This window comes from Macaca fascicularis, chromosome 13 (assembly GCF_037993035.2).
Source record: "Macaca fascicularis isolate 582-1 chromosome 13, T2T-MFA8v1.1".
Classification (NCBI taxonomy): domain Eukaryota; kingdom Metazoa; phylum Chordata; class Mammalia; order Primates; family Cercopithecidae; genus Macaca; species Macaca fascicularis.
The window spans coordinates 95,136,402-95,161,246 of NC_088387.1; the positions used below are offsets into that span (position 1 = coordinate 95,136,402).

The 24,845-nt window shown below is 56.2% G+C and overlaps 2 protein-coding genes and 1 long non-coding RNA gene across 12 annotated transcripts; 1 reads left to right on the forward strand and 2 right to left on the reverse strand.

Annotated features, from left to right (window-relative positions):
- Positions 1-152: 152 nt before the first annotated feature.
- On the reverse strand, positions 153-14,172 carry KHK (ketohexokinase). 10 transcript variants are annotated; one of them, XM_015433892.3, is made up of 9 exons: positions 14,047-14,172; positions 8,586-8,702; positions 6,415-6,549; positions 6,092-6,226; positions 3,925-3,997; positions 3,079-3,225; positions 830-918; positions 537-694; positions 153-449 (listed from the first exon to the last, which is right to left on the reverse strand). In XM_015433892.3, exons 1-9 carry the CDS (start codon positions 14,136-14,138, stop codon positions 349-351), a joined length of 1,047 nt encoding a protein of 348 aa, XP_015289378.1. In that variant the 5' UTR covers positions 14,139-14,172; the 3' UTR covers positions 153-348. The 10 variants fall into 10 exon arrangements, 7 of the variants coding, with proteins under 7 accessions (XP_015289378.1, XP_005576379.1, XP_005576380.1 ...); XR_012422564.1 differs by lacking the exon at positions 830-918; XM_005576322.4 differs by lacking the exon at positions 6,415-6,549.
- LOC141408359 (uncharacterized) lies at positions 2,585-4,793 on the forward strand. Its single transcript, XR_012422568.1, has 2 exons — positions 2,585-2,723; positions 3,042-4,793. It is a non-coding gene; the product is annotated as an uncharacterized lncRNA (long non-coding RNA).
- An 816-nt stretch (positions 14,173-14,988) lies between the features above and the next one.
- On the reverse strand, positions 14,989-22,855 carry EMILIN1 (elastin microfibril interfacer 1). Its single transcript, XM_005576325.5, has 8 exons — positions 22,236-22,855; positions 21,170-21,289; positions 20,488-20,708; positions 17,394-19,322; positions 16,873-16,989; positions 16,395-16,412; positions 16,106-16,243; positions 14,989-15,715 (listed from the first exon to the last, which is right to left on the reverse strand). Exons 1-8 carry the CDS (start codon positions 22,403-22,405, stop codon positions 15,378-15,380), a joined length of 3,051 nt encoding a protein of 1,016 aa, XP_005576382.3. The 5' UTR covers positions 22,406-22,855; the 3' UTR covers positions 14,989-15,377.
- Positions 22,856-24,845: the final 1,990 nt, after the last annotated feature.

Below are 24,845 nucleotides of genomic sequence, written 5' to 3' on the forward strand. Positions count from 1 at the left end.
GCTGCTATAGCCCAGGCAGCCCCTCCTCTGGGCCTGGGTGGAGAGGTTAATTTGGGGAATGCACACGAGGAGGGAGGACTGGAGAGTCAGAGCCTCAGGAATGCCCAGCCAGAGCAGTTCAGACATCGAGGACAGAAGCTGCCAGGGGAAGCTGGCTCCGAGGAAGATTTATTCGCTCTGAGGCTCTGCAGGGAGAGACGTGTGGGGAACACAGGACACAGGCGGAGTCCTCCCCACAGCCTGCATCTGTCCCCTGAGCAGGGCAACCTGGATGCCAGGCTGGATGGAGGGGAGAAGGCGATGCAGCCGCAATGTCAGCCTCCATAGTGTGCGGGGAGCCGGCACCTCCTACCGCACCGGCTCTGACACGATGCCATCAAAGCCCTGCTGGCCACACTTCTTGCCGGCCACCTGGCATCCGAATCTCAGTGCTTCCTGCACGCTCCTCCCTGGAGGAGGGACAAGTAACTAGGTCAGCCAGGTGTTTGGGGCAGGGACAGGTCCCAGTCCTTTTCCCCTCCTGCTGCCATACTCACCCTGGGAGAGGCTGAAGATGACGGAGGCATTGAAGGTGTCTCCAGCCCCCAGGGTATCCACCACGCGGGGTGGCGGGAAAGCATCCGAGTGGATCAGTTTGCCATCAGGGCCCAGGGCGTCGGCGCCCTCCTCAGCCCAGGCACAGACAAGCACAGCCCTGCAAGACAGCTCCACTCAGCTGGGTGTTAGCCCACTCCATCCCCCCAGCCATGCCCCCAACCCCAGGGTGGACCCCTGGAGTCCAGGCTCATCCTGTACCCCCTAGAGCCCCTTCCTGGCTTCCCCAGCTCACCCTTTCCTCACACGACCATACAAGCCCCTCAGGGCTTCCCCTGCTGACTGGAACCCCAAGTGCTTGGCCACATCTTTGCTGACAAACACCTGTGGGCAGTGGAAGAGAAGCTGGTGGTCACTTCTAACTCTTCACTCACCAACAGCAGCCTGGCGTTCCCCCATTACAACACGACTCCCCTAACACGTCCACATAGATCCAAACATAGCATCTCACTGTCCCACGGGAACGTGGTTTTCTTTTTTCTTTATTTTTTGTAAAGACAGGGTCTCCCTGCGTTGTCGAGCCTGGTCTCGAACGCCTGGCCCCAAACGATCTTCCTGCCTCAGCCTTCCAAATTTCTGGGATTACAGGTGTGAGTCACCGCACCCGGCCAGAAACACATTTTTATTGATGCTTATATATAATAGAATACCTAAATTGTGAAACAAAAGCCCTGGTCCGTTTGTTCTCCGATTAGTGGATTGAAAACCACAGAAAGCCTTGAGCGCCACCTTGGGGTGGAATCTACCACCGCCGTGCTGGCTCCCCGGAGCAGTTTTGCTGGGTTTTCCCACAACTGTGTCCTGTAGGTATGGTTTCTTCATCTAGAAAGCAACGGGGCTCCCTCAACCCTACCTACACTTTAGAATCTCCAGAGGAAGTTTTGGTAAAAACAAAAAAAACCACCGAAGCCTTAACTCTACCCATGCCAATCAACACCAAGATGGTGCGGGCTCAGGCACTGCGATCCTCCTGCCTTAGCCTCCTGAGTAGCTAGGGCTCTAGGTACACACCACCCTGCCAGGAATTTTTTTTTTTCTTTTTTTTGTATAGAGACAGGGTCTTGCAATCTTGAACTCCTGGGCTGAAGTGATCCTACTGCATTGGCCTCCCAAGGTGCTGGGATTACAGGTATGAGCTACTGCTCCTGGCTCATTTCTTTATTTTCATAGAGACAGGGGTCTCACTGTGTTGCCCAGGCTGGTCTTGGACTCCTGGCATCAAGCAGTCCTCCTACCTCAGCTTCCCAAAGCGCTGGGATTACAAGCGTGAGCCACTGCACCTGGCCTGCATTCATCTTTTTTAATATGCAGCCAAGGTTGAGGACCTTGGCTGGATGGTCTCCAACCAACTTCTGCTATCTCCCAAATTCCATTTACATCCAGCCTTTTCTTTCTTTTTTTTTTTTTTTTTTTTTGAGACGGAGTCTTGCTCTGTCACCCAGGCTGGAGTGCAGTGGCCGGATCTCAGCTCACTGCAAGCTCTGCCTCCCGGGTTTACGCCATTCTCCTGCCTCAGCCTCCCGAGTAGCTGGGACTACAGGCGCCCGCCACCTCGCCCGGCTATTTTTTTGTATTTTTTAGTAGAGACGGGGTTTCACCGTGTTAGCCGGGATCGTCTCTCGATCTCCTGACCTCGTGATCCGCCCATCTCGGCCTCCCAAAGTGCTGGGATTACAGGCTTGAGCCACCGTGCCCGGCCACATCCAGCCTTTTCAAAAAGAGACTCATGTAAGTCTCCTTCCCACCCTCCCCTCACCCCTAGCAGCCCCCACAACCTGCCAGACACCCCTGAGTTGGAAGAAACCTCAGAGAACAGTTGTGTGTCCTCATTCTGCAGAGGAAAAGACTGGGGAGCCCCAGAGAGGAGCTGCTTCCACACAGGCTTGCCCTGTGGCTGTCTAGGCCCTACCCAAGCCCTCTGGGTATTCTTACACCATGCACCCACCCGGGGTGGAGACATTCTACTCCTTGGTCACTGCTGAGACCTGCACTGGAGTCCAAGGCTAGGGGTCTACCTCTTTGCTTTAACCCCCATCCCCCATCTTCCAACGCCACCAAACCAGGAACCACTATTCCAATTGTGGTAGGCAGGATTAAAGGACTCTGGCTCCCTTTAAGAACCAAATTAGGCCGGGCGCGGTGGCTCACGCCTGTAATCCCAGCACTTTGGGAGGCCGAGGCGGGCGGATCGCAAGGTCAGGAGATTGAGACCATCCTGGCTAACACTGTGAAACCCCTTCTCTACTAAAAAAAATGCAAAAAATTAGCCGGGCGAGGCGGCGGGCGCCTGTAGTCCCAGCTACTCGGGAGGCTGAGGCAGGAGAATGGCGTGAACCCGGGAGGCGGAGCTTGCAGTGAGCCGAGATCGCGCCACTGCACTCCAGCCTGGGCGACTAAGTGAGACTCTGTCTCAAAAAAAAAAAAAAAAAAAAAAAGAACCAAATTAGCCAGAAGTGGCAAAGAGAGGCTGAATGGGGCACCCACCACGTCTCCGTAGCCAAACAGCTGAAAGAGCTCCTCTTGTGGCTTCTCCACCTCCACGGACACCCGGATCTTCTGCTCTGGAGGCTGCCTGGTGTTGTGCGCGTCTATCCGCTGCAGCATCTTCACCTGCTCCGATGCATTCCGGCCCTGGGGCAGGACAGGGCAGCTCAGGACTGCTGGGCACTGCCTGGTCAATCTGGCTCATTCTTCCTGCCCTGCTGAAACTCTGGGTGCAGAGGGAGAGGGCCTCGGGGAGGCTGGGTTAGAACCCCATCCTAAATTTAAAAATTCAGAGCTGTCGTGGACCTTGAAGATCTATCAACCAGCTACTCCATTCCACAGATGAGAAGACTAAAGAATAAAAGAGACTGTGAAAGACCTACCATAGGTTAAATGACGGAGCTAGAACTCAGGACTTCTTAGGATTTCCTCCCACCCAGACTCCAAAACCTCTCTTGGAGTAAAGGCTCTAGTTCTCTTTACTGGGAGCTGAGTTAGGCCCTGTCCTTCCTGCTTCCCCAGAGGTAATGGGTCAGGCCCTAAGCAGGCAGACGTCCGCCAGAGGCAGAGTTGGAGGTGGTGGGGCAGCCCATAGCACAGAAAGCACAGGACTTTGCCTGGAGCCAGCTGTGCCTATGTTCTGCTGTGTGACCTTGAGTAAGTCACTTAATCTTTCTGGGCCTTAGTTTCCTCACCGGCAGACATAAGGAAGGATGGAGAGGGAATGAGGGGGTTGGATTCATTTATCTCTAAGGTACTTCATGGTTCAAAGAAACCAAGGAGGCAGAACATGTGGAGGAGGCTGGCAGGTTGAGCCCCTCAAAACACAGGTAAGGCAGGGCTTGCCTCAATGTGGATCCACTTGAACTGGGTCAGATCAACCTTCTCAAAGTCCGTAGCAGACACATCTGGCAGGCTCCTAGGTCACAGGATGGAAAGGACAGAGAAGAAGGAGCATGATGGGGTCAGCCAGGGCCAGGATCTCTAACTGGCAGTTGTGGACCCTGTGCCTTCACTGCCAGCAGCAGGGCAGGAAGCTGGATCCACAGCACAGGATTCTCAGGCTCAGCTCCAGAGTGGTCACTGTTACAGTGTGCTGGGGTGCCCCTTCCTGAGTTTGAGGTTATGATTAAATTATCTCAGGGTAAACTGAACAGCAATACGTGTCAACTGGCCAGGTCTGTGTGCCTTGGAGACTGCATCTCCCAGAATGCACCAAGAGTGCCAAGCCTACACTTCCCAGAATCCCTTGCAGCAGCACGTGGCTCCCACTGGCAGAGCCCTGGGCAACTATAAAGCCCACGACCCTGTGCCTGGGCTTCCTGGTCCCCCTCACTTCTGGCGCTCCAGCGTTGGGGTTTACCTATGGCACCCCTGTCCTGAGTTTAGTAGCTCCCTGTTGCAACCCTGAGGTCAAAGTAGTTAGCACTAGAGGAAGACTTTGTGTTTGGCTGGTTTAGGAAAGGAGATCCCCAATAGGGGTCTGCTCCTGAGCCAGAGACCTCAGCTTAGCCAATGTCCCCGCTCCACGTTCTATAGCCGAGTCTTTCCTCTTAACTATAGCTGTGTGATCTACCTGGCCCTTTTGAAGGCTGCTTCCTCACTGATAAATGGGGCCGAAACCCCCAGCCTCCCTGCAGGCTGCTGTAGTTACAGGTAACGTGTGTGAATGTACCTGGACTGAGGCCAGTGGGCAATAAACATTTCTCCTCAGAGCTCCTCTCCTGTAAATAGCTATGTTGCGTCCTTGATCAGGGTTACTACAGATTGTTGCTTAACAAGCATTTGACTAGGATTGCCCAGTGTGAAGGTCACCTGTAGCACATATGCCTGCCTACTCACTCACTGCACATATGGAGCCCAGGGATGGCTGCCCCTCCTCCAGGTCCAGCAGTCAGGCTGGGCAGTAGGGACAGCCTGAACCTCAGGGCTGCTGGGCTTGGGCCCTCTCAGCTGTAACAGTACCTGGCACATACTAGGTTCTCAGAAAACTAAACCTCTAAAATCCTGCAGGAGGGAGTCTGCGAGGGATAAGTTTCTAGGCCCATGGGGCCTCTCTTGAGTGGCCTGGGACCCAGAAGGGAAGGATAGCCCCTTCCCCCAGGTCAGCACCATGTTAGACAACCCCAATCTGCTGACCCAGTGTTCCCTTTCCCCTCCTTCAGCAATGGCTGTGAATGGTGTGTGGCGTGTGTGGCCTGGCTTCATCATGCCGAAACCTTTAGGGGGCTCATCTCTTTTACACACCCAAACCCCTGCTCCTTGGTGCCATGCTGCAGGCTGGCAACTCTGGAGCTGACCCTGGAAATCCCAGTGGGCCCCCCCAGCCCTTCTTAAGAAGGGTTGAGGCCGGGCGCGGTGGCTCACGCCTGTAATCCCAGCACTTTGGGAGGCCGAGGCGGGCGGATCACAAGGTCAGGAGATCGAGACCACGGTGAAACCCCGTCTCTACTAAAAATACAAAAAAATTAGCCGGGCGCGGTGGCGGGCGCCTGTAGTCCCAGCTACTCAGGAGGCTGAGGCAGGAGAATGGCGGGAACCCAGGAGGCGGAGCTTGCAGTGAGCCGAGATCGCGCCACTGCACTCCAGCCTGGGCGACAGAGCGAGACTCCGTCTCAAAAAAAAAAAAAAAAAAAAAAAGAAGGGTTGACTGCCATCTCCCACCCTTCTGTCCTGAGAACAGTTTCCCCGCACCCACACCCAAGCTGCCGATTAACTATTTAATAATTATGGAGGAATCACGTCATAAATTACATTTTATATAGGCCTGCCTGCCCTTCTGTGGTGTTGACCAAGGCCAAGTCACCAGGCACAGCAAAGCCCATCCCTTCCCACCTCACTTTTCCCCTAATTGAAAGCAATTAGGAAATCACTGGACATTTTGGCAGGGGAGCAATTTCTGGTACACAGAAGCCACAGAGGGGGCAGTTGGGATGCCCACGGTGGCGAGTAAGGGAACTGATTGAACCAGCTGATTGGGGGGTTGTAGCGGGGCGAGGCCAGGGGGCCTTACGTGTCATGGAGCACAATGGTACGGTTGCCATTGGAGTTGTTGATGATGCAGCAGGAGCTGGGGGTGTCCCCCTTGCTCTGCCAGGCCACCTGAGACACGTCCACACCCCGCCGCCTGAAGTCGGCCACCAGGAAGCTTAGGGTGGAGGCGGGGCCCGGAAAAGGGTAAGGAGACACAGATTAGAGCCTGCAAGTGGCCTTGACCTCTAATAGGAGTGGAGAGAGGGTGCTGGAGCACACGAGCCTCTAAGAGAAGAAGAGTCCTGTTCTGGGAGTTTTGGTGACGGCGGCAGCAGCTGGCAAGGCACAGACAGTTGTACAAACCTGTCGTAGTATAGGATGGTGCGGCTACCACTGGCCTCGTTGATGATGACCGTGGCGATGGGGACGGAGCCCGTGGTCTGAAAGACCGTGTAGCGTAGGTCCACAGAATAGCGGCGGAGGTCATCCAGGACAAAACTGCCAGGGCGGAGTAACCCGAAGCGGGTGGGGTTCGACAAGGGTTTTGGGGACTGGAGGGTAGCTGGCAGGGCCACTAGGGACCCTGAAAGGCAGGGGTGCAAGCAAAGGGGCTGGGAGAGAACTAGGAATCATATTCTTGCCACAGGTAGTGCAACAGGGCAAGAGATGCAGGAGTGCAGAGCCTGGAGTTCAGAGAGAGAAACACTAAGGGCCATCCTTTTAGGTCTTGGCTGAAGCACGCTCCAATCCTGACTGTTTTTCAGTCCAACTCAAGCTGGAAAATATTTGCTCCTGTTCGTAAAGCTAGACAGGACCCTAGAACCTGTACCCTGTTTGAACCAAGCAGGTGGGGGCACCGTGGCTGGTTTCCTGCAATGCCCAAGCAGGATTAATAATTAATCTCCAAGGCAATACTTTGCCCCCAGCTGTCCTCCACAAGCTCATCCATGGTGCTGTCCTCTCTGAGTCCCTCCTAGTCCTAATGCTGTGATTCCTGTCACTCTCTGCCTGCCTCCAGGAGGCCCAGCCTGGAAGTGGTGCTGCCTTGGTGAGCCAGCTCACTGCTCTGTCCTCCTGCAGTCAGGTGAACCCTCCTGGGCAATTAGCTGGCTCCCCGTGCCTGATGCCATTCAGTGTGGGCCTGGTCCAGGACTCTCTCTCAGAATGCCCTCCACGCAGAGTGAGCCCCGGGGCAAGGATAAGAGGTCAGCCCCAGCCCTTCTAGCCCTCTCTGGACATGCACTGTTCTGTGCTCAAGAACTGGCAATTATGCCCAGCAGTGCAGCCACCATCCTGGCCAGAGCCCGCTTTCAGCAACACCAAAGCTGGATGATACAGATCTGCATGAAGATACCAAGTCAGGGCATCATCCCTTCACTTACAACTCCCTTAAATAGTAGCTTTCCCAAAGCATTGGAAATATGGTTTGGTTTGCCAAATAACGTTTGCACCCCAGTGCCTGGGACATGGTAGGTGCTCTCTAAATGTTTGTCAAGACATGGGGAGAATTCTGAATAGCCCACCCATCAGCATGATTGCTGTGTAAATGATAGTCGACCACCCTAAGCCAGAGCCACAGTCCTGCCTCCAGCTCAGAGGAAAGGAGCTATTGAAGAGGTTTAATGAGTCACCAGCCCTTGGCTCTGAGCCGTCCTGTCCCATCTCACAGGGCAGATTCTCTCCCTCTATTCTCTTCCTGCCAGTTCATCAAGGCAGGGAGTTTGGCTGTAGCTCAGGTGGGTGGACTCTGCCGGCAGCCCCCTTCAAACCAGGGTTCAAAGGGCTGCCCTTCACAGGCCAGCAACCTGGCAGCCTGCCCCGGTGCCCACAGTGTGCAAAGTGTGGGCCTCACCTCCTGATAAGTGCTTGCTGAGTCGGCAGCGCCAGGGGTCAAAGGGTTCTGAGGTCCCTGCAGCAGCCAACATGGAGGGCGTGCATGAGCCACTTAGGGCTATAGCCCTGACAGCCGGGGAGCTGGAAGGTGTGGGTTCTGAGCCCAGCTTTAGCACGTGGTTTCAGGGTGTCCTTGAACAGGGTACTCTCACTGCTTCAGTGAACAACAGGGACATAAGCACCAGCCCTGCCCCTCAGCTGGGACAGAAACTACGGGCCTGGACCTGGGGGCCGTGGATCGTGGCCATTCCTGAGGGAGGATGGGTACTGTGTGTCCCTAACTGTCTTCTGCCTCAAGCACGGCCAAGATAAGGGACTTAAGATAAGGCAAAGGAAAATCCACCGCAGAGTCTGCAGGAAGCAAGGAAGGAGAAGGGAAGAGGCTGAAGCAGGCTCCAGGAAGTGTCCAGGAAACAAGCTGTGGCAAGGAAAGCTTCACAGGGGCAGCATCAGCCCTCAAACCACAGAGAGGCCGCGCCAAGGCAGGGCAGGGAGTCTGGTGCTCCACTGTGCCCCCTCCCCGCATTTCTGCCGGACACAACCCATTTCTAATCCCCCACCCACCCAGGGTGGACACATCTTTCTTCTCCCCCCACGATGCAGGCAGGCCTTCCCCAGTGGACTCTCCCTCCTGGACTTACTCAGCAACATGGCCAGGGGCCATTGAGCCCATGAAGGCACAGGGGGCTCCGAGCAGGGAGAGAACGGTGCAGGAGTTGGACGCGTTGCCTCCGCGTTGCCATCTCTGGGACAAGCACCTGCAAAGCAAAGGGAGGGTCCCTGCAGCCCCAGCAGGCTGGTCCCAAACACAGTCCCCTGTATAGGGGCCTAGAGAATGTGACAGCTGGGGACTCTTCTCAGAAATCATCTAGGCCACCGTCTCACTTTGTACCTGGGGCAGCCGAGGCCGGCCAAGGGAAGGAGCTTGGCTGACAGTGGTGTCTACCTCCCCAACCGAGGCTAAATTCAAGCTCACAGCAGTTCCTTTCGATATTTCCATCTATTCCTAGGGCATCAGGAAACCACTCACTTGGGTCTATCACTATTTGAGAGCCCCACTAACTCCAGGTCATCTCCTCCTCACCTTTTACCCCAGTCAGAGCTGCTCTGGAGGCTGCACCTTTGGCCTCCTCCTTGAGTACTGGAGCAACTCCAAGGGCCTTGGGGACTAAGTGCCTCTTCCCAAAGGTATCACATTTACATCTACCCCTGTCATAGGAGTGTCTACTTCAATAGAAACTGCAGAGCTATAAAATCAAATGAGTAAGACAGGACAGCAAACCTGGACGTTGGTCATTTAAGAAGTGGCAGCAGGGAGCACTTCTCCATCTTTACTAAGAACCGATCAAAAGGAAACTAACAAGACACACATGAAGGGCTACATTGTCATTAGCAGCAAAAATGATAACTTTCACATACAGGGTCAAAGCACTGATCCTCTCACAGTGTCACTGGAGCCCAAATGAGAAGTCATTGATGAATGTTATTACTTTTGAGGTAAGAATGGTGTTGTTATTTCTATTGTGCCAGATCCAATAATAATAATAATTGTGGCAGTTTACAATAAAAGGAACAGTACCAAAGAACCACTAATTAAGAGAAAAAACTGAACCAGAATTTTTAGGCCAAAGCATATTTGTACACAAAACTTCAGTTTTGGGAAAAGGGGAGCATGATGTCATTAGAAAAAAATTATAGTAGGCCAGGTGCGGTGGCTCATGCCTATAATCCCAGCACTTTGGGAGGCCAAAGCAGGAGGATCACTGGAGCCCAGAAGTTCAAGACCAGCCTGGGCAACAAAGGGAGATTTTGTCTCTAAAAAACAAATTTAAAAATTAACTGGGTGTGGTGGTGCATACTCAGGAGGCTGAAGTTGGTGGAGCGTATGAGCCTGGGAGGTTTAGGCTGTAGTGAGCCATGATACTGCACTCCAGCCTGGGTGGCAGAGTAAGATCCTGTCTCAAAAACAACAATAACAACAATGACAAAGGATAGTAATTTTTTTTTTTTTTTTTTTGAGACAGAGTCACTCTGTCACCCAGGCTGGAGTACAATGGCATGATCATGGTTCACTGCAGCCTCAACCTCCCCTGCTCAACTGATCCCCCCACCTCAGCCTCCTGAGTAGCTGGGATTATAGGTGTACATCACCATGCCCTGCTAATTAAAAAAATTTTTTTGTGGAGATGGAATCTCCTTATTTTGCCCAGGCTGGTCCTGAACTACTTGGCTCAAGCGATCCTCCTGCCTTGGCCTTCCAAAGTGCTGGGATTATAGGTATGAGCCACTGCACCCAGCTGGTCAAAGATTTTCAAGCTGGCTGGGCCCGATGGCTCACAACTGTAATCCCAGAACTTTGGGAGGCTGAGGTAGGAGGATCACGAGCTCAGGAGTTCAAGGCCAGCCTGGGCAAGATGGTGAAACCCTGTCTCTATTAAAAATACAAAAATGAGCCAGATGCGGTGGCAGGTGCCTGTAATCCCAGCTACTTGGGAGGCTGAGGCAGGAGAATCGCTTGAACCCAGAGGGTGGAGGTTGTAGTGAGTCGAGATCATGCCACTGCACTCCAGCCTGGGCAACAGAGTAAGACTCTGTCTAAAAAAAAAAAAAGAAAAGAAAAGAAAAGAAAAGACTTTCAAGCTGAGCTTTACAGAAATTTTTATGAAAAGAAAGGAGGAATCTTGAGGGATCTGTGACTTGATCAATAGTGAAGGACAAAGCTGACGTGGGAACCCAAGTTTCCTGACACCAAAGCCATTGCTATTTACTCCGTATTTTAAAACTAAAAGTAGTTAGGCCCAAGCTTTGATGAGGTTTCTAAGAAAGGGTATAGAATTTTACTCTGGGACGGCCAGGCACGGAGGCTCACGCCTGTAATCCCAGCACTTTGGGAGGCCAAAGTGGTTGGATCATGAGATCAGGAGATCAAGACCATCCTGGCTAACACGGTGAAACCCCGTCTCTACTAAAAATACAAAAAATTAGCCAGGCGTGGTGGCGGGCGCCTGTAGTCCCAGCTACTCAGGAGGCTGAGGCAGGAGAATGGCATGAACCCGGGAGGCGGAGCTTGCAGTGAGCAGAGATCACGCCACTGCAGTCCAGTCTGGGTGACAGAGCAAGACTCCGTCTTAAAAGAAAAAAAAAAGGAAAGAAAAAAAAGAAAAGAATTTTACTCTGGGGAAACCTTCAAAGTCACACTGATATTTCCTGTGCAGAAATGCTCAGCTGAAGGCTGGGCACGGTGGCTCACGCTTGTAATCCCAGCACTTTGGGAGGCTGAGGCAGGTGGATCACCTGATGTCAGGAGTTTGAGACCAGCCTGACCAACATGGAGAAACTCCGTCTCTACTAAAAGTACAAAATTAGCCGGGTGTGGTGGCACATGCCTGTAATCCCAGTTACTTGGGATGCTGAGGCAGGAGAATCACTTGAACCCAGGAGGCAGAGGTCGCAGTGAGCCAAGATCGCACCATTGCACTCCAGCCTGGGCAACAAGAGCGAAACTGTCTCAAAAAAGAAAAAAAAGTGCTCAGCTGAGCAGGGGGATGCTTTCTGGAAGTCTCTCGTTGGTATGGACTCTGGGAGGCAGGGGACATGTCCCGGGGTCTGGCTGAGCTCCAGGTGGCAGCTCCCGAGAGTCCCCAACTGCCTATGAAGCACAGAGACCCTGGGACAGGCGGGGCTGAGACACCCAGGAAGGTCTGGGTCCCCACTCGGATGTGCTTCTCTGGGAGGCACAACAGTCCAGGAGCCAGGCTGCAGGGAGCCAGAGCCATGGGGCTGTGGGGGAGGCATGGCCTGGAGGGCAGGGAGCATGATGGATTGGGGAGGGGCTCTTTAGAGAGGGACCTCTCTCAGTGCCCACCTTCAGAACCTGCCCCATCAGTGTGGGCGCTAGCAGGACCTCCTTCCCCTACCTTCCTGACAAAATTAAGCTGAGAGGAAATGGGACTTCAGCTCTGACAGAGGTGCTGACTCTTTCCCCAGGCTCTCCACGCTCCTCGGAGAACCCGTGGCCCTGGAATTTGCACTGTTCCCCTGAGATGAACCCAACTCCTCACTGAGTGCCATGCCCTGGGGCTGCCTCGACCTTGCACAGCGGGTTAGATCCACACAGTGGCATGCCTGTGCCCCTTCCCCACTGTCCCTGCACCCCTGGCAAGGGGCCCTAACCTCTGGCAAACCAAAGTAAAGGGTCAACTCCAAGAACAGCAAAGGGACAGGGTATACAGGAGATGACAGAGGGCAGGGACCCTGGACTCCATGCTAGGAGCTGCAGCTGCTGCTGTGCCACCATTTAACTCTGTGGCCTTAGAAAACTTCTCCAAATCTTCAGCTTCTTTATGTATATAAAAAATTTCACTGATCTTTACACAGTTTCCATGGGCTGCTGGGAGGAGAGTATAAAATAATATATGTGATGGTGCTTTGTGACCCCAAAGCCTGGGGAGTGCTGGGGTCTCTCACCTCAGTTAGCCTCTCAGTCATCAGTGCTGTCGTGTCTTTCTGGAGTTCAGTCTTGAACTGCCTCTTATCCAGTTCTTAGCTGGGACAACTAATATAGCCCAGGAGCAATTCTCAATGTTCTAAGCACTCACTGACTGCACCAAGAGAAAGCTAGTGTCCCGCCCCACAGAAATGCCTTCACAGCATTACAGCATAACTAATGGTGGGGCCCTTAGCAAGAGGAAATACAAGAACCAATAAGCCGGGTGTGGTGGCTCATGCCTGTAATCTCAGCACTTTGGGGGACTGAGACGGGCAGATAACTTGAGGTCAGGAGTTTGAGACCAGCATGGCCAACATGTCTCTACAAAGAAAAGCCCTGTCTCTACAAAAAAAAAAAAAACAAAAGCAAACAAACAAACAAAAAGCTGGGCATGATGGCATACGCCTGTAATCCCAGCTACCCAGGAGGTTGAGGCAGGAGAATTGCTTGAATCCAGGAGGCAGAGGTTGCAGTGAGCCAAGATCGTGCCACTGCATTCCATCCTGGGCAACAGAGCGAGACTCCATCTCAAAAAGAAAAAGAACCAACAAATCAGCTGGATGCAGTGGCTCACGCCTGTAATCCCAGCACTTTGAGAGGTCAAGGCAGGAGGACTGCTTGAGCCCAGGAGCTCAAGACCACCCTGATCAACATAGTGAGAAACCATCCCTACACAAAATTTAAAATACAGCTCTGACGGTGACGTGCGTGTGTAGTCCCAGCTACTCAGGAGGCTGAGGTGGGAGGATCACTTGAGTCTGGGAGGTCAAGGCTGCAGTGAGCATGGTTGCGCCGCCACTGTACTCCAGCCTGGAGGACACAATGAAACCCTGTCTCAAAAAAAAAAAAAAAAAAAAAAAAAAAGAACCAACAAGTGACTTCAGTTTCTAGCAGACAACTGAGAAGGATGTTTCCACTACTAAACAGTGTTCACTGACCTTTGTGAAGAGGACTTCTGGTAAACTCCTCTTGGAATTTAGCACCAGGAAAAAGCTTGCCGGGGCTCATGAATCAGTTCTATCCATACATAAACCATGACATCTCATGTTTGCCTCCAGTACCAGCAAGCCCTGAGCTATAGTCAAAGCTCAAATACCACGGTCTTAAATGTTCTGCAACAGTGTAACTGTACATACTTTTTACTGTAAACTACCTCAAATCTTTCTCAGGAATAGGTGCGAGATATGTGTGATAAATAAGTTAGAAGTAAATGTTGATGAGAGGCAAGTGGGTTTAAAAAGAAGCAGCAGAAGCAGGAAACGGGTCCTGCACCTTGGTAGCTGTGTGCCCCTGGATAAGCCCCTTCGTCTCTGAATCTATACTTGCTTATCAGTAAAATGGGGATCCTGATGCCTGACACCGTCCCTAAGTTGAAATGGAAATTGGCTAACACAATGCTATTAAATCCTGGGTCGTCTTATTAAAGACCTCATTCCTTCCTCTCTTCTCTCATACTGGGAGCCCCCCCAGGACTCCCGGGTAGAGGGCGCCGGTCCGGCCTTGAAGCTGGGCTCTCAGGGCCTCACTGCGGGGTCTCTGCAGCCTCGGTCGCTGGCACAAATGCTGGACTGCAGCAGCCGCTGGGGTCCCCTAGGGGACCTGGGCGCCCCTACCTTATCTCTGAGTCCTCCTTAGGGTACTTGTCCACCAGGCTGATGACGTCCAGCACCACTAGCCCCACGCACAGGATCTGCTTCTCTTCCATGAGGCTGATCCCAGAGCTTCCTGCCCGCCCGACTGACGGGTTCCTCCCGGCCTCTGCCTGTTATCCAGGAGGATGGTGTCCTCGCTCCCAGCTGCCCTGGCTCCTCCTCCGCGTGGGAGCTCCTCCTCCAGGGAGCCACCTGCAGCGGCGAGGGGTGCAGGAAACGAAAGGAGCTGGGCCTTTGCTCCCGACACCCGAAGACCCAAGCTGGCCTGGGAAAGCCAACCCGGAGGTCTTGGCCCCCGGTCTTCCCGTAGCAGGTTGCCTGGGCCTGCAGATGGCAACGCCTCCCACTTCTCAGCCTCAGTTTCCTCGCTTGTCAGATGGACTCGGAGCTGATGCAAACCCTTCTAAAGCGCGGCTAAGCGATCTCGAGAATGCAAAGAGAAAATGCGCTGGAAATGCGCTACGTGCCCCGCCCTCTGCTGCACCTGCGTCTCGGACTCCCGACCCTGGACCCGCGAGGTAGAGCTGGGCCTGCATCTGCAGCCCTGCCTGAAGACCGTGGTCGCGGCTGCCCGGCCCCGCCCGGGTTAGTCCCAGCCGAGGCCACGCCTCCGCCGCGGAGCAGCGGGACCCGCCGGGTGGGCGGCAGCCTCACGTGGCGGGAACGCCGAGCGCCCCCTGGCGGACGCCGGCGAAATGGGCGGGACGCTAGGGAGATGTCGCAGAAGCCGGGCAGGCACCGCTTGCTGCCTGAGCCAACCGCCAGCAGCCCCGAGCCGGGCGGAGGCGGCGAGCGCAGTGCGGTACCCGGGGTTCCCTCCGGAGGCCACGGTCTCTCCCGCCCCGTGCCCTGTGCACGCCTGGCAGCCCCCGACCCCGTACCGGAGCAGAACGGTTCGTTTAGTTTTTTTTAGAAAAACCAAGTGTCTTTATTCCTGGATCGTTTAGTACGGCGGTGGGCGGCGCCCGCGCGGGGGAGCCTGGAGCCCCAGGGACTCTGCCTGGAGGGCCAGTGGAGGGAGCTGAGGGTGCGAGGATCGGCTCTTCCGCAGGCCGGCCCTGGAGGGGTTCCGGGGGTATCGCGCCAGGCCAAAAGTCTCCATGGGCGGCCCCGGGCCTCCCTGAGCCGGCGCGCCCCGGGCCTGGGGAGAGGCCCCTCTGGGCGCGGTGCCGCTGCGGGCCCGGGTGCGGCGCTCGCCCAGGGCTGGGTGCTGCGTCCCAGGCGGGACCCCGGGAGCCTGCCGCCCCCGCTGTCTCTTCAGCCGGCGTAGACACGTCGGGCGGGATCCCAGTCTACGCGTGTTCAAGCTCTGGGTCCCCATAGAGCAGGGCCCCGCTGAAGATGGTGAGCGGCTCCTCCGAGTGCGCCAGCTGCCCCATGACCAAGTCGACGCAGACCGTGTCCCCGGCCTGCAGCGGCAGGATGAGGCTGAAGACGCCCAGGGTGCCCGGGCTGGGCTGGCTCTCGGCCACCGGCTTATTCTCCAGGCCCTCGGGCTCGTAGCCGCCGGAGTCTACGCGGGCCACGCCCTGGTTGGAGCGGGACAGCACGGCCTCCACTTTCTCGTGCCGGTGCCCAGTCAGCACCGCGCTCAGCAAGTAGCGTCCGGCCAGTGGCGCTGTGAACACGCCTGGGAACAAGGATAGCAGTCAGGGGGGCCAGGGAAGCTCCGGGGAGCGCACCAGAACTCCTGGACTCTGGAGGGACCCGCTGGGTCTTTTCCCCTCACTGGAATGCAAGCAGCAGGGAACTTGGGGCTTTGTTCACTATGCATCCCCAGCCCTTAAAACAGTGCCTGGGCAGGAGCAGACCCCAGTAGAGATCTGCTGAATGAATGAATGAATGAATGACTACTACTTCTCCCCACTGGCTGAGAATGAATAAATGAAGAAAGAGCCGAGGTCTCCCCAAATCAGAGAATGAAAAGATTCACACTGTCGGAAGAGGCAAGAATGGGAAGATAACACTGCACACCTTACCCATTTCTCCAACTGTTCAACCCAGCCCCTCCCAGGCCTACCTGTCTCTGGATCATAATAGCCTCCATCATTGAGCAGGACTCTGTCGAAGGGGACCGTGCCTGGTTCAGACCGGGGCAAACTCAGGGCAGCTGAAAATGCTACTCGGGGCACAGGGGCTGCTGGTGCCCCCTCCACTCCTGAGCAGGAAGGGTGGGTGTTAAAGGGGATGCTCAGGGCAGAGTGCCAGCCCCCTTCCCCTGCTGGATCCCCAGCCCAGGGCTGCCCGAGGACCTCCATCCTCCAACCCCTAGTCGCTTCTCCCCCAAGAATCAAATGAAAGGCACTCACCCTGTTCACCTTGAGGACCTGTGAGAAGAGGAAAGGGAGCAGTGAGAAGTAAAGCAGCTCTCACTAAGTCACTCAGCAAACATCTGCTGAGGCTCTCCTGTTGTGCTGGGTGCTACATGGACTTCAAAGAAGGAATTGGGGTATCAAGAAAAATAGGAATAGGTAGGGTCCATTCTGTTCAACTGCTGGGCCATCCCAGCTTTTCACACCCCAGTCAGCCATAATAGACTCAGCTTTAGTCTCCAGTACTGCAGTGGGGCCAACATTATCCATTAGCCTCCTATTACCCATTAACCAAACACAGTGACTATCACAGTTCCTCCTCACTTTCCTCTGATTTTCCCTATCAGTCAAGTAGGACCCAATTCCCCTTGTCAAGTTCAGAGTGGAATGTCAAGCCTGGGGCTGCCAGAGGGGGTCAGGGTTGGAGGGTGGGCAGTGGCAACCCTGACTGCAGCAAGGGTCTCAGTGCACATACCTGGTGGCCCGATGGGCCCCTCTTGCCCGTCCTTGCCTGGCGATCCTGGAGGTCCAGCAGGGCCTGGGGGCCCCTGCAGCCCAGGAGGCCCTGGGGGCCCAGCCTCTCCTGCAGGCCCTACAGTGACAAAATTGAGTTGAAAGAGGGCCATAAAAGGAGTTTCCAATGGGTAAGGAAGATGGGTGGTGGCTTCATGAACAGGGAGAAGATAGATGGAACAGGTGGAGCTTTGCAGACTGAGGGGGCGATGGGGTCCCTTGCTGCATATGCTGGATCCCTGGCTGGCACAGCAACATCCTCTCTCCACCCACAGGCCTAGTGAGCAGCCAGAGGGAGGGCAGGGAGCTAGGACCTTGCATCCTCTCTTGCAGGCAAACTCTAACACCTGGAATAGTGGTTGGGGCTGCAATTCATGCTGGGAAAAGCAAGGAGAAAGCAGATGAGTTGGAAGCTGGGCTGGGGGAGGGGGAAGAAAAATAAGGGGCTTGAAAGGGGTCCCCTCATGCCTTTTGTCCCCTCACCAGTGAGGTCCTTCAGGCTAAGCTGGTGCAGACGGTCCTCCAGGAGCTGTAGGGAGCTGTTAAGGGCACCGAGCCGCCTGCCCAGACCCGCCTGTCCCCCCACCAGCTTCTCCAACAGGGCTGCCTGCGTCTGGCTGGTGGTGTTGGTTTCCCGTAGCCCGGCCCAGAGCCCAGCCACGTGTCTGGAAAGGCCCTCGCGCAGGCCCTGCAGTCCCCCAGCCACAGTGTCCAACCGTTCACAGACACCCTCAAGACGGCCCAATCGCCCCTCTAGGCTGGGGCACTGGCCGGCCTGTGCCTGTCCCTCCTCCAGGCCTCGGAAGCGCTCCTCACTCTCCGTAGCATGCTCTGTGGCCTCCTGCTGCAGCCTATTAATCTCAGAAATAATGCGGTCTTTGGTGGCCCCCAGGTCAGCCAGATCAGCGCCCTGGCCCTCCACAGTGGTCTGGAGCTCATTCAGTGAGTCATTGAGGGAGCTGAAGGTGAGAATAACCTCAGAAAGCTCTCCTTGCAGGGCCTGCAGGGCTGAGCCTGAGCTGCCCCCAAACACGCTGAAGCCGTCCAGGGGCCCACGGCTTGGTCCCCCAACACCTGGACCAGCCCCAGGACCCCGAGGAGGCAACAGGGGGCAGGAGCAGCGCTCCACACCATCCCGAAGGCGGCCTAGTTCCTCTTGAACTCCACCACAGGCCCCACATCCCTCATCCCCATGGGCCTGCAGCAGCCCCTCCAGTTGGCCTAGCCGGGCCGCAGTGAGATTCAGCCGTAACGTGAACTCTGCAGCTGTCTCGTCCTGGGCATCTACACGATCCTGGAGCCGGCCCACAACCCCTTGTAGTCCCTCCAGCATGGCCTGCCGGGCCTCCCCCGCTGCTTCCACCGTGTGCAGGCCTGAGCCCACCAGCCGCAGCTGTCCCTCACTGTCCAGCACCCTGCGTTCCAAGGCACTGAGGATCTCGCTGACCTGAGAGTCCTGCTCCCCAGGGGCCCCAGAGCAGAGCTGCCCGCATGCCTGCATGGCCCCTGCCACCTGCTCCTCCAACAGATCCAGCCGCCCCCCCAGCTCCCCGCTCACATTGGCCAGCAGCGCCCCCAGCTGCTCTAGTCGGCCCCGGGCAGCAGGCAGCCAGTGGCTCAGCCCCCCAGGAGCCCCAGGCCAGCTCTCCTCCTGCTCCTCCGAGGGGCCCAGGGTGGAGTTGAAGCGGTCCTCCAGGCGAGACAGGCGGGAGGCCAAGCTGGTGTAGCCTGGGGGATGGCCCCCCTGCCCCGCAGCTCCTCCCAGCTCTGTGCCTCGCCGCCCACTCAGCACTGTCACTGAGCCGGCCACCACATCCAGCCTGCGCTCTAGCTCTGCCAGTCGCCGGCCCAGCTCTGGAGAGCAGCATTCCTGAGGGGGCCTGCGTCCCACGGCCAGCCCGGGGAGGTGCCGTTGCTGCCCCTCCACGGAGGCCAGCAGCTTCTCCAGCGCTCGCAGCCGCTCCCTGTCCTCCTGCTGCTGCCGGCGGAAGCCATCCAGCCCGGCCAGGCACACAGAGCAGGACTCCTGCAACCGCTGCTCCAGCTGCCGCAGCAGCTCCTCACTGGGGCCCGGAGGGGCTGAGGCTGGGGCTGGGGCCCTGCTGCCCCCACTGCTGCTGCTGCCGCCATGATGGTTGTTGAGGTGACCCAGCTCCTGGTCGTGGGTGGAGACGCGGGTGTCCAGGAGCTGCAGCTGGTGCTGGATCTCGTTGAGGGTTTCATGCACCCCAGGGCGGGCAGCCGCGTCAGCTGGCTGCTGCCTCCCGTTGAAGGCTGTCTCCACAGCCCTCTGCACATCCTCTGCCAGGCGCCCACTCAGTCCTTGCAGGACGCCCCGCAGACCTTGCAGCTCCTTGGTCAGGCTCTGTACCTGTTCCTCCAGCTGCTGCACCTTCTCTGACTCCCCAGGACCTAAGGAGAGGGGAAGGCAGAAGGCAGAGAGGCTGGACCCCAGAGTTCAGGGCCCCTGCTCACCCCAGCTCCAGCAAGGTTAAGATGCCCAGGCTGGCTCTGTCTCTTCTTTGGGTGATTTTGGCAAGATGAAAAAAAGGAAACTCCATTAACTGAATGCCTCTAGGCCAAATTTGAACATGACTCTGTTCTCCAACAACTCCCCTGGAGAGATACCATGAACTCTTCCCATCATATAGGCTGGGAAACTGGACCAGAGATATTAGGAGCCTGACTATGGATCACAGGTTTAATAAGTGGCAATGCTAAGTTTCAAACCTCGACCATCTATCCGGCCCCCAGGTCCACATCCTTTCCACCTGCCCAGAGTGCCTCTTAACTTCTCGGAAACTCTTTCCTTTTCTGTGAAAGGATAATGACACTCTTCTGTCATGGGGCTGTCAAGAGGGGCGAAATGGGAGTGTAGGGGAGGCACTTTGGATGCCACAAGAGCAGCTACCACTGGGTGACACTTCCTTCCCTGAAACACCATGGGGACAAAGAAGAGGCTCTGTGGACGGTGAGAGTTGGCCAGGAGTTCCTGTTTGCATAATTATAGTACGGCTATCTCGGGGCAGGGAAACAGCACATCCGGTGTGCAGCAAGCAGGAGGGAAGGCAAGCCACAGGGACTGCTGCATGCTGGGACCTGCGGTCTACAGAGGCCACGGAGGGGTCTGGGATCTGTAGTCAGGTGCAATGCATGCTAGGATTTGTAGTCTCAACTGTCTGTCCCCATGGACCAAGCTTCTCAAAGGAATGCCCCCTTCTCCTGCAGCTGTTTGAAGGATCTTGGCCACATGTGGGCGTGTGCGAGCACCTTCTCTTTCTCAGCCTTCTTTTTCTGTCTCTCCATCTTTTGCATGCTCGCTGTCTCACACACAAACACCAAGAGAGACACACACACCCACACACACATACGCACGCGCGTGCGCGCGCACACATAAACACACACACACACACACACACGGGCAGGGAATCTCTGCGATCTCACTAACTCCCTTCTGCCCCTCTCTTCTTTCTGGCATAGAGCATGGGAGATTCCCCCAGCAGCCTGGCCCCGCATTTCCCATTGCATCGGATCACCATCTGGCACTTGCCGCCCTCGAAGCAGCTCCCACACTCACCTTCTCCCCCCAGTCCACTGAGGGGGCTGCCCGCACTGGAGCCAGAGAGGTTGGGACGGGCAGGCCGGGGCAGGGGCCGTGGTGTGGAAGATGCAGGCCCCAGCGCTGGAGCAGGACTCTCAGCACAGTCATCGCCCCCGTAACCCTGACAGCACCTCCACTCCATGTCGGTCACTGTCTTGTAGGCCACACGGTAGCGAGGGCGGAGGAAGCGGCGGTACCTGGCAGAGGCAGAAGGAGGCCTCTTTATTCCTCCCTGTATTGTTAGTGACCCTGGTCCCTGTCCCAAGGGGTGGGCAGCTGCTGGTGGGCATGGCCTGTCCCTCAGGCTGGGTCCCTCTTACTGTCCAACATGTGGCTTTGCTCAGCTGACAGCTGTCAGCTTTTTGGTCAAGGGCTAAATCCCTGCTCTTCCTTCCCTTGCCCTGCGCTGAAACCTTGAACTCCTCTGCTTGAGCCTGAGCCATCCCAGAGAAGGCATCTGGGGCTGGCGCGTGAGGCAGGTTTGCCCTTAGTCTCCCACCAGCCAAACTGTTGTCTCAGTATCTCCTCAAAATGGCTGCGACCCTAGACCCTGTCCTGCCCTTGCTCCCTGCTTTGTACAGACTCCCTGAGTCAGCCACCCACCATCTGCCCTCACCCAGTTCCCACCAAGGGCCCATTCCCCGGCCCTGGGACTCACATGATGCTTTGGGGACACTGGGGTTGGCCCCAGGCACAGGGCTGGTACTTGACATATGTCTCCACTCCATCCTCAAGGACACAGCTCACTGTCCGGGTCACCACATAGGCACACCAGTTCCTGTAGGTACAACCCCCTCTGGGTCCAAGGACCAAAGATACACGTCCTGGAGGAGGGCCCAGGGGCTACCAGAGGGGCTGAGGAAGGCTCCAAAGATGCAGGGCCCTTGGGGATCAGTGAGAGCAAGGACTTTGGCAGGGCCACCCTCCCTATCCCCCACGCTTTCCTGTGTAGCAGGGGCAGATAAAGACTTTTCAAGATGGGGAGTGGTGCAGAATGGTAAACCACAACCACAGAGCAGTCAGCCCTCATGGCGGTGAGGCCCTGGGGAGCCTCTGAATGTACACGATCACGTGTGTCCCTTTCTGGGCCTGTCTCAGTCCCCAGTTTGGCATGCCGTGTGCGCACAGCCAGGCTGGGCCCTGTGGGTGATCTGAACACTGGCTTCCACCCCACCCCTCCGGGAGAGGATGGGCAGGCCAGCTCGGGGTTAAGTAGAGAATAAGCCATTGATGAGCCTGCCCCTCTTGCAGTTCTATACTCCTGGCCCCATTCATGCCGGCCTCTGATCTGTGTCTGGCTGAAGGGCTGGAGGGAACAGAGCGGGAGTGGTGTCAGAATTATGGATTACTAGATGGGGCCAAGGGAGCCCTAGAAGGGGACAAAAGGTCTCCCTGAGGCTCTGGGGCTGGGATACAGAGGGCAGCTTGCAGGAAGGCCTGGCCTGCTCCCCTCAGGGCAGCTTCCCTGGGTATATAACTGCAGGGCCCCATGGGGGCATGTGGGAGCAGACCCCCTAGGTGACCCAGGGAGCATATATGTTCAGGGGGTCCTGGAAAAGGTGCTGTGGGAAGGTGGGCATGTGAGGAGCCACCTGATGGATGGGCTTCTCACTCCCCCTCTGCCCTGCATTAGGGGACACAGCCCAGGGCAGAGAGCCAGGCGGAGGTGGCATTCTGAGCCCCTTTTCACCACCCAAGCCTCGGGCTGGGACCCAGACTCTTACCTGTGGCGGCTGGCTGGCCGGGGGGCGCTCTGGGCCTGGGGCCCCCCGGGGCTGAGGGCCCCACCGGACCCCGTGTAGAGGCTGTAACCTCGAGGAGGGTAGCTGGCGGCCCCCGCAGCTGCGGTCAGCAGGCAGCAGAGGTAGCAGCTCCAGAGGGTGCGGGGGGCCATGGTGGGGCGCTCCACAGTGGCCCTCAGAGACTCATCCCGCCCAGCCACTGGCTCCTCTGCTGGCCCCAGGGATGCTGCTGCTCCACAGGACAGCGCGAGCCCGTCCTGTCCGTCCCGGCTTCCTGCCGGCAGCCCCTGTCCACACGTCTTCTCCTTGGCTGCCTGGCCTGACCCCTCTCCCCTCCTCTTTCCTCCTCAGCTCCTGTCCGTCCCTGCTCGGTTCCTTCCGCTCTTCTCTTCACTTCTGAGGGGGTTTGTTTTCTGTGCCCCCTCTGGCCTCTGGTCCCTGCCCCTCTCAGGAGCTGCGGCTCAGAAGTTGCGTCCTGGGCTTCCGCCCCCTCGTCCCAGCTGGCCCTCTTCTGGTCTCCCTGTCCTCTTTCCCTGATGACCGGATCCTGGGGGTGACAGGGCTTTGCCCCTGTGGCTGTTGGGAGGCACGAGAGTGGCCGTGGGGCGGGCCCTGGCCTCCTCCTCCCTGCTGGCTTCCCTCCCTTCCCCCCTGTCTGGCTGGCGGTCCTGCCTCCCCCTTCCTCCCCCCACCTCTCCAACCATCGTGCGCCACATCTGCTTCTTGTTAACTCCGGGAAAGAGGGAAAAAAAAGGAAAAACAGAAATGTGGAGTTGCCGCCGGGCTTGAGGCCAGCCTCTCAGATGGGCCACATGGAGCCAGGGCCAAAGCTGGGAAGGAGGCCCAGGGCTGGTCACTCCGACGGGGAACGGGAGCCAGAGTCGCAGCTCCCCTGGGGCTGGAGCAGGCCTCCCCTGGGGGAGAGGGCCCCAGAGAGGGAGCCCAGAGGGGAGGGCAGGATGGAAGGACTGGACAAGGGAGAATGAACTTGGAGAGCTCAGCAGGACTTCACTCACCATCTAGTCCAGCAGTCTCCTTTTAGAGATGTGAAAATTGAGGTCAGAGTGGGAGAGTAACTTGTCCAAGGTAACACAGCAAATCAGTGGTAAGGCTGAGAACACACACTAAATACCAGGTCAGTGACTTGGGAGAAAGGAGGAGAGGAGAATGTGCTAGTGGGCCAGGAAGGAAAAGGAGTCCTTACTCCACTGAGGCAGATGGGAAATCCACAGACGACAGAAGAGGAAGAAAGGGCCGGGTGTGGTGGCTTACGCCTGTAATTCCAGCACTTTGGGAGGCCAAGGCGGGCAGATCACAAGGTCAGGAGTTCAAGACCAGACTGACCAACACGGTGAAACCCTGTCTCTACTAAAAATACAAAAATTAGTCGGGCGTGGTGGCGTGCGCCTGTAATCCCAGCTACTCAGGAGGCTGAGGCAGGAGAATCGCTTGAACCCAGGAGGAGGAGGTTGCAGTGAGCCAAGATCGCGCCACTGCACTCCAGCCTAGGCAACAGAGCGAGACTCTGTCTCAAAAAAAAAAAAAAAAAAAAAAAAAGAAGAAGAGGAAGAAAGGCACCTAGCAATGGGGAGCAGGCTTCTGTCAAGCAGGAGAGGGCACGTGGGCAGGAAGACGAAGAACCTTTCTTAAAGGGATAAATGAAAATGGGTCCTGGGCTTGTTTTGGTGACGGTCAGGCCATAACTGGGTGGAGGTGGGGTGAGGTGAATCGGGACTGACCTCTAGAGCAGCAGAGGCAGTCAGTCCCTAGTCTGGAGGTGAGTCTGATAGCTCTCAGTGACAGGCAAAGGGCCGTCAGCCTGACCTGAAAGTTCCACCTGCGCCATCTTGATCTAAAAGCTTGGTCCCTGTCACCACCTGACCCTCAGTGCTTGACCAGGGTCTGCAGGTGGTGGGATGCTTTGGAGAAAGAAACGGAAGCACAAGACAGAAAGGAGACAGGAGAATGCTGTGTGCCAGGCACTGCGGAGGTGCCCAGGTAGCAAAGGCATAGGTAAGACTCAGACGCTGTCCACTTAGGAGCAACTGAGGTTGTTGGAGAATGGGACACAAGCCCCCAAACAGAGAACTGTCACAAGCCAGGACAGAACAAGTGCCAAGGGGCAGGAAAGAGGGATGATGTATGTTCCAGCTAGGAGGAGGGAAAAGATAGCTGCCTGAGGGAGGCAGTCAAAGGAGAGGCTGGAAAAGACAGAAACTGAACAGCATTGGGGCGGGGGTGAGGGTGGGGGGCAGGAGTCAAGAACAGAGACAAGGCAAGGAGAGAGATTTCAGGCTCAGGAAGAGTTGTCTGCCTCAGTCTCCTCAGCTATAACGCAGGAATAACAGGACTCTCCATCCCACTTTACGAGGATTAAGTAAGTCAATGCGTGTAAACATTCTAGAACAGTGCCTGGCAAATGGTAAATGCTCAATCAACGTTAGCTCTTTTTTTGTGTCAGGAAAAAATGGGACCGAAATTCAGAGAAGTAGATTGTGGAAATTAGGGAGAGGCTCAAATGACTGGTTATGAGGTTGTATTGCAAGTTTTTGAGTAGAAGCATATACGCATACACAAAAGAAGATATTATGA

What these genes read in the sequence shown, in the direction of transcription:
- KHK (XM_015433892.3), bottom strand. Translation starts at nt 14,138, where the DNA reads ATGGAAGAGAAGCAGATCCTGTGCGTGGGGCTAGTGGTGCTGGACGTC. An exon ending in TGTTTGGCTACGGAGACGTG is followed by an intron (nt 919 to 3,078) that starts GTGGGTGCCCCA and finishes CACTGCCCACAG; the next exon opens with GTGTTTGTCAGCAAAGATGT. An exon ending in TATGGTCGTGTGAGGAAAGG is followed by an intron (nt 695 to 829) that starts GTGAGCTGGGGA and finishes GCTGTCTTGCAG; the next exon opens with GGCTGTGCTTGTCTGTGCCT.
- EMILIN1 (XM_005576325.5), bottom strand. Translation starts at nt 22,405, where the DNA reads ATGGCCCCCCGCACCCTCTGGAGCTGCTACCTCTGCTGCCTGCTGACC. An exon ending in CAGTGGACTGGGGGGAGAAG is followed by an intron (nt 19,323 to 20,487) that starts GTGAGTGTGGGA and finishes CCCTCTCCTTAG; the next exon opens with GTCCTGGGGAGTCAGAGAAG. An exon ending in TAGCCTGAAGGACCTCACTG is followed by an intron (nt 16,990 to 17,393) that starts GTGAGGGGACAA and finishes TTGTCACTGTAG; the next exon opens with GGCCTGCAGGAGAGGCTGGG.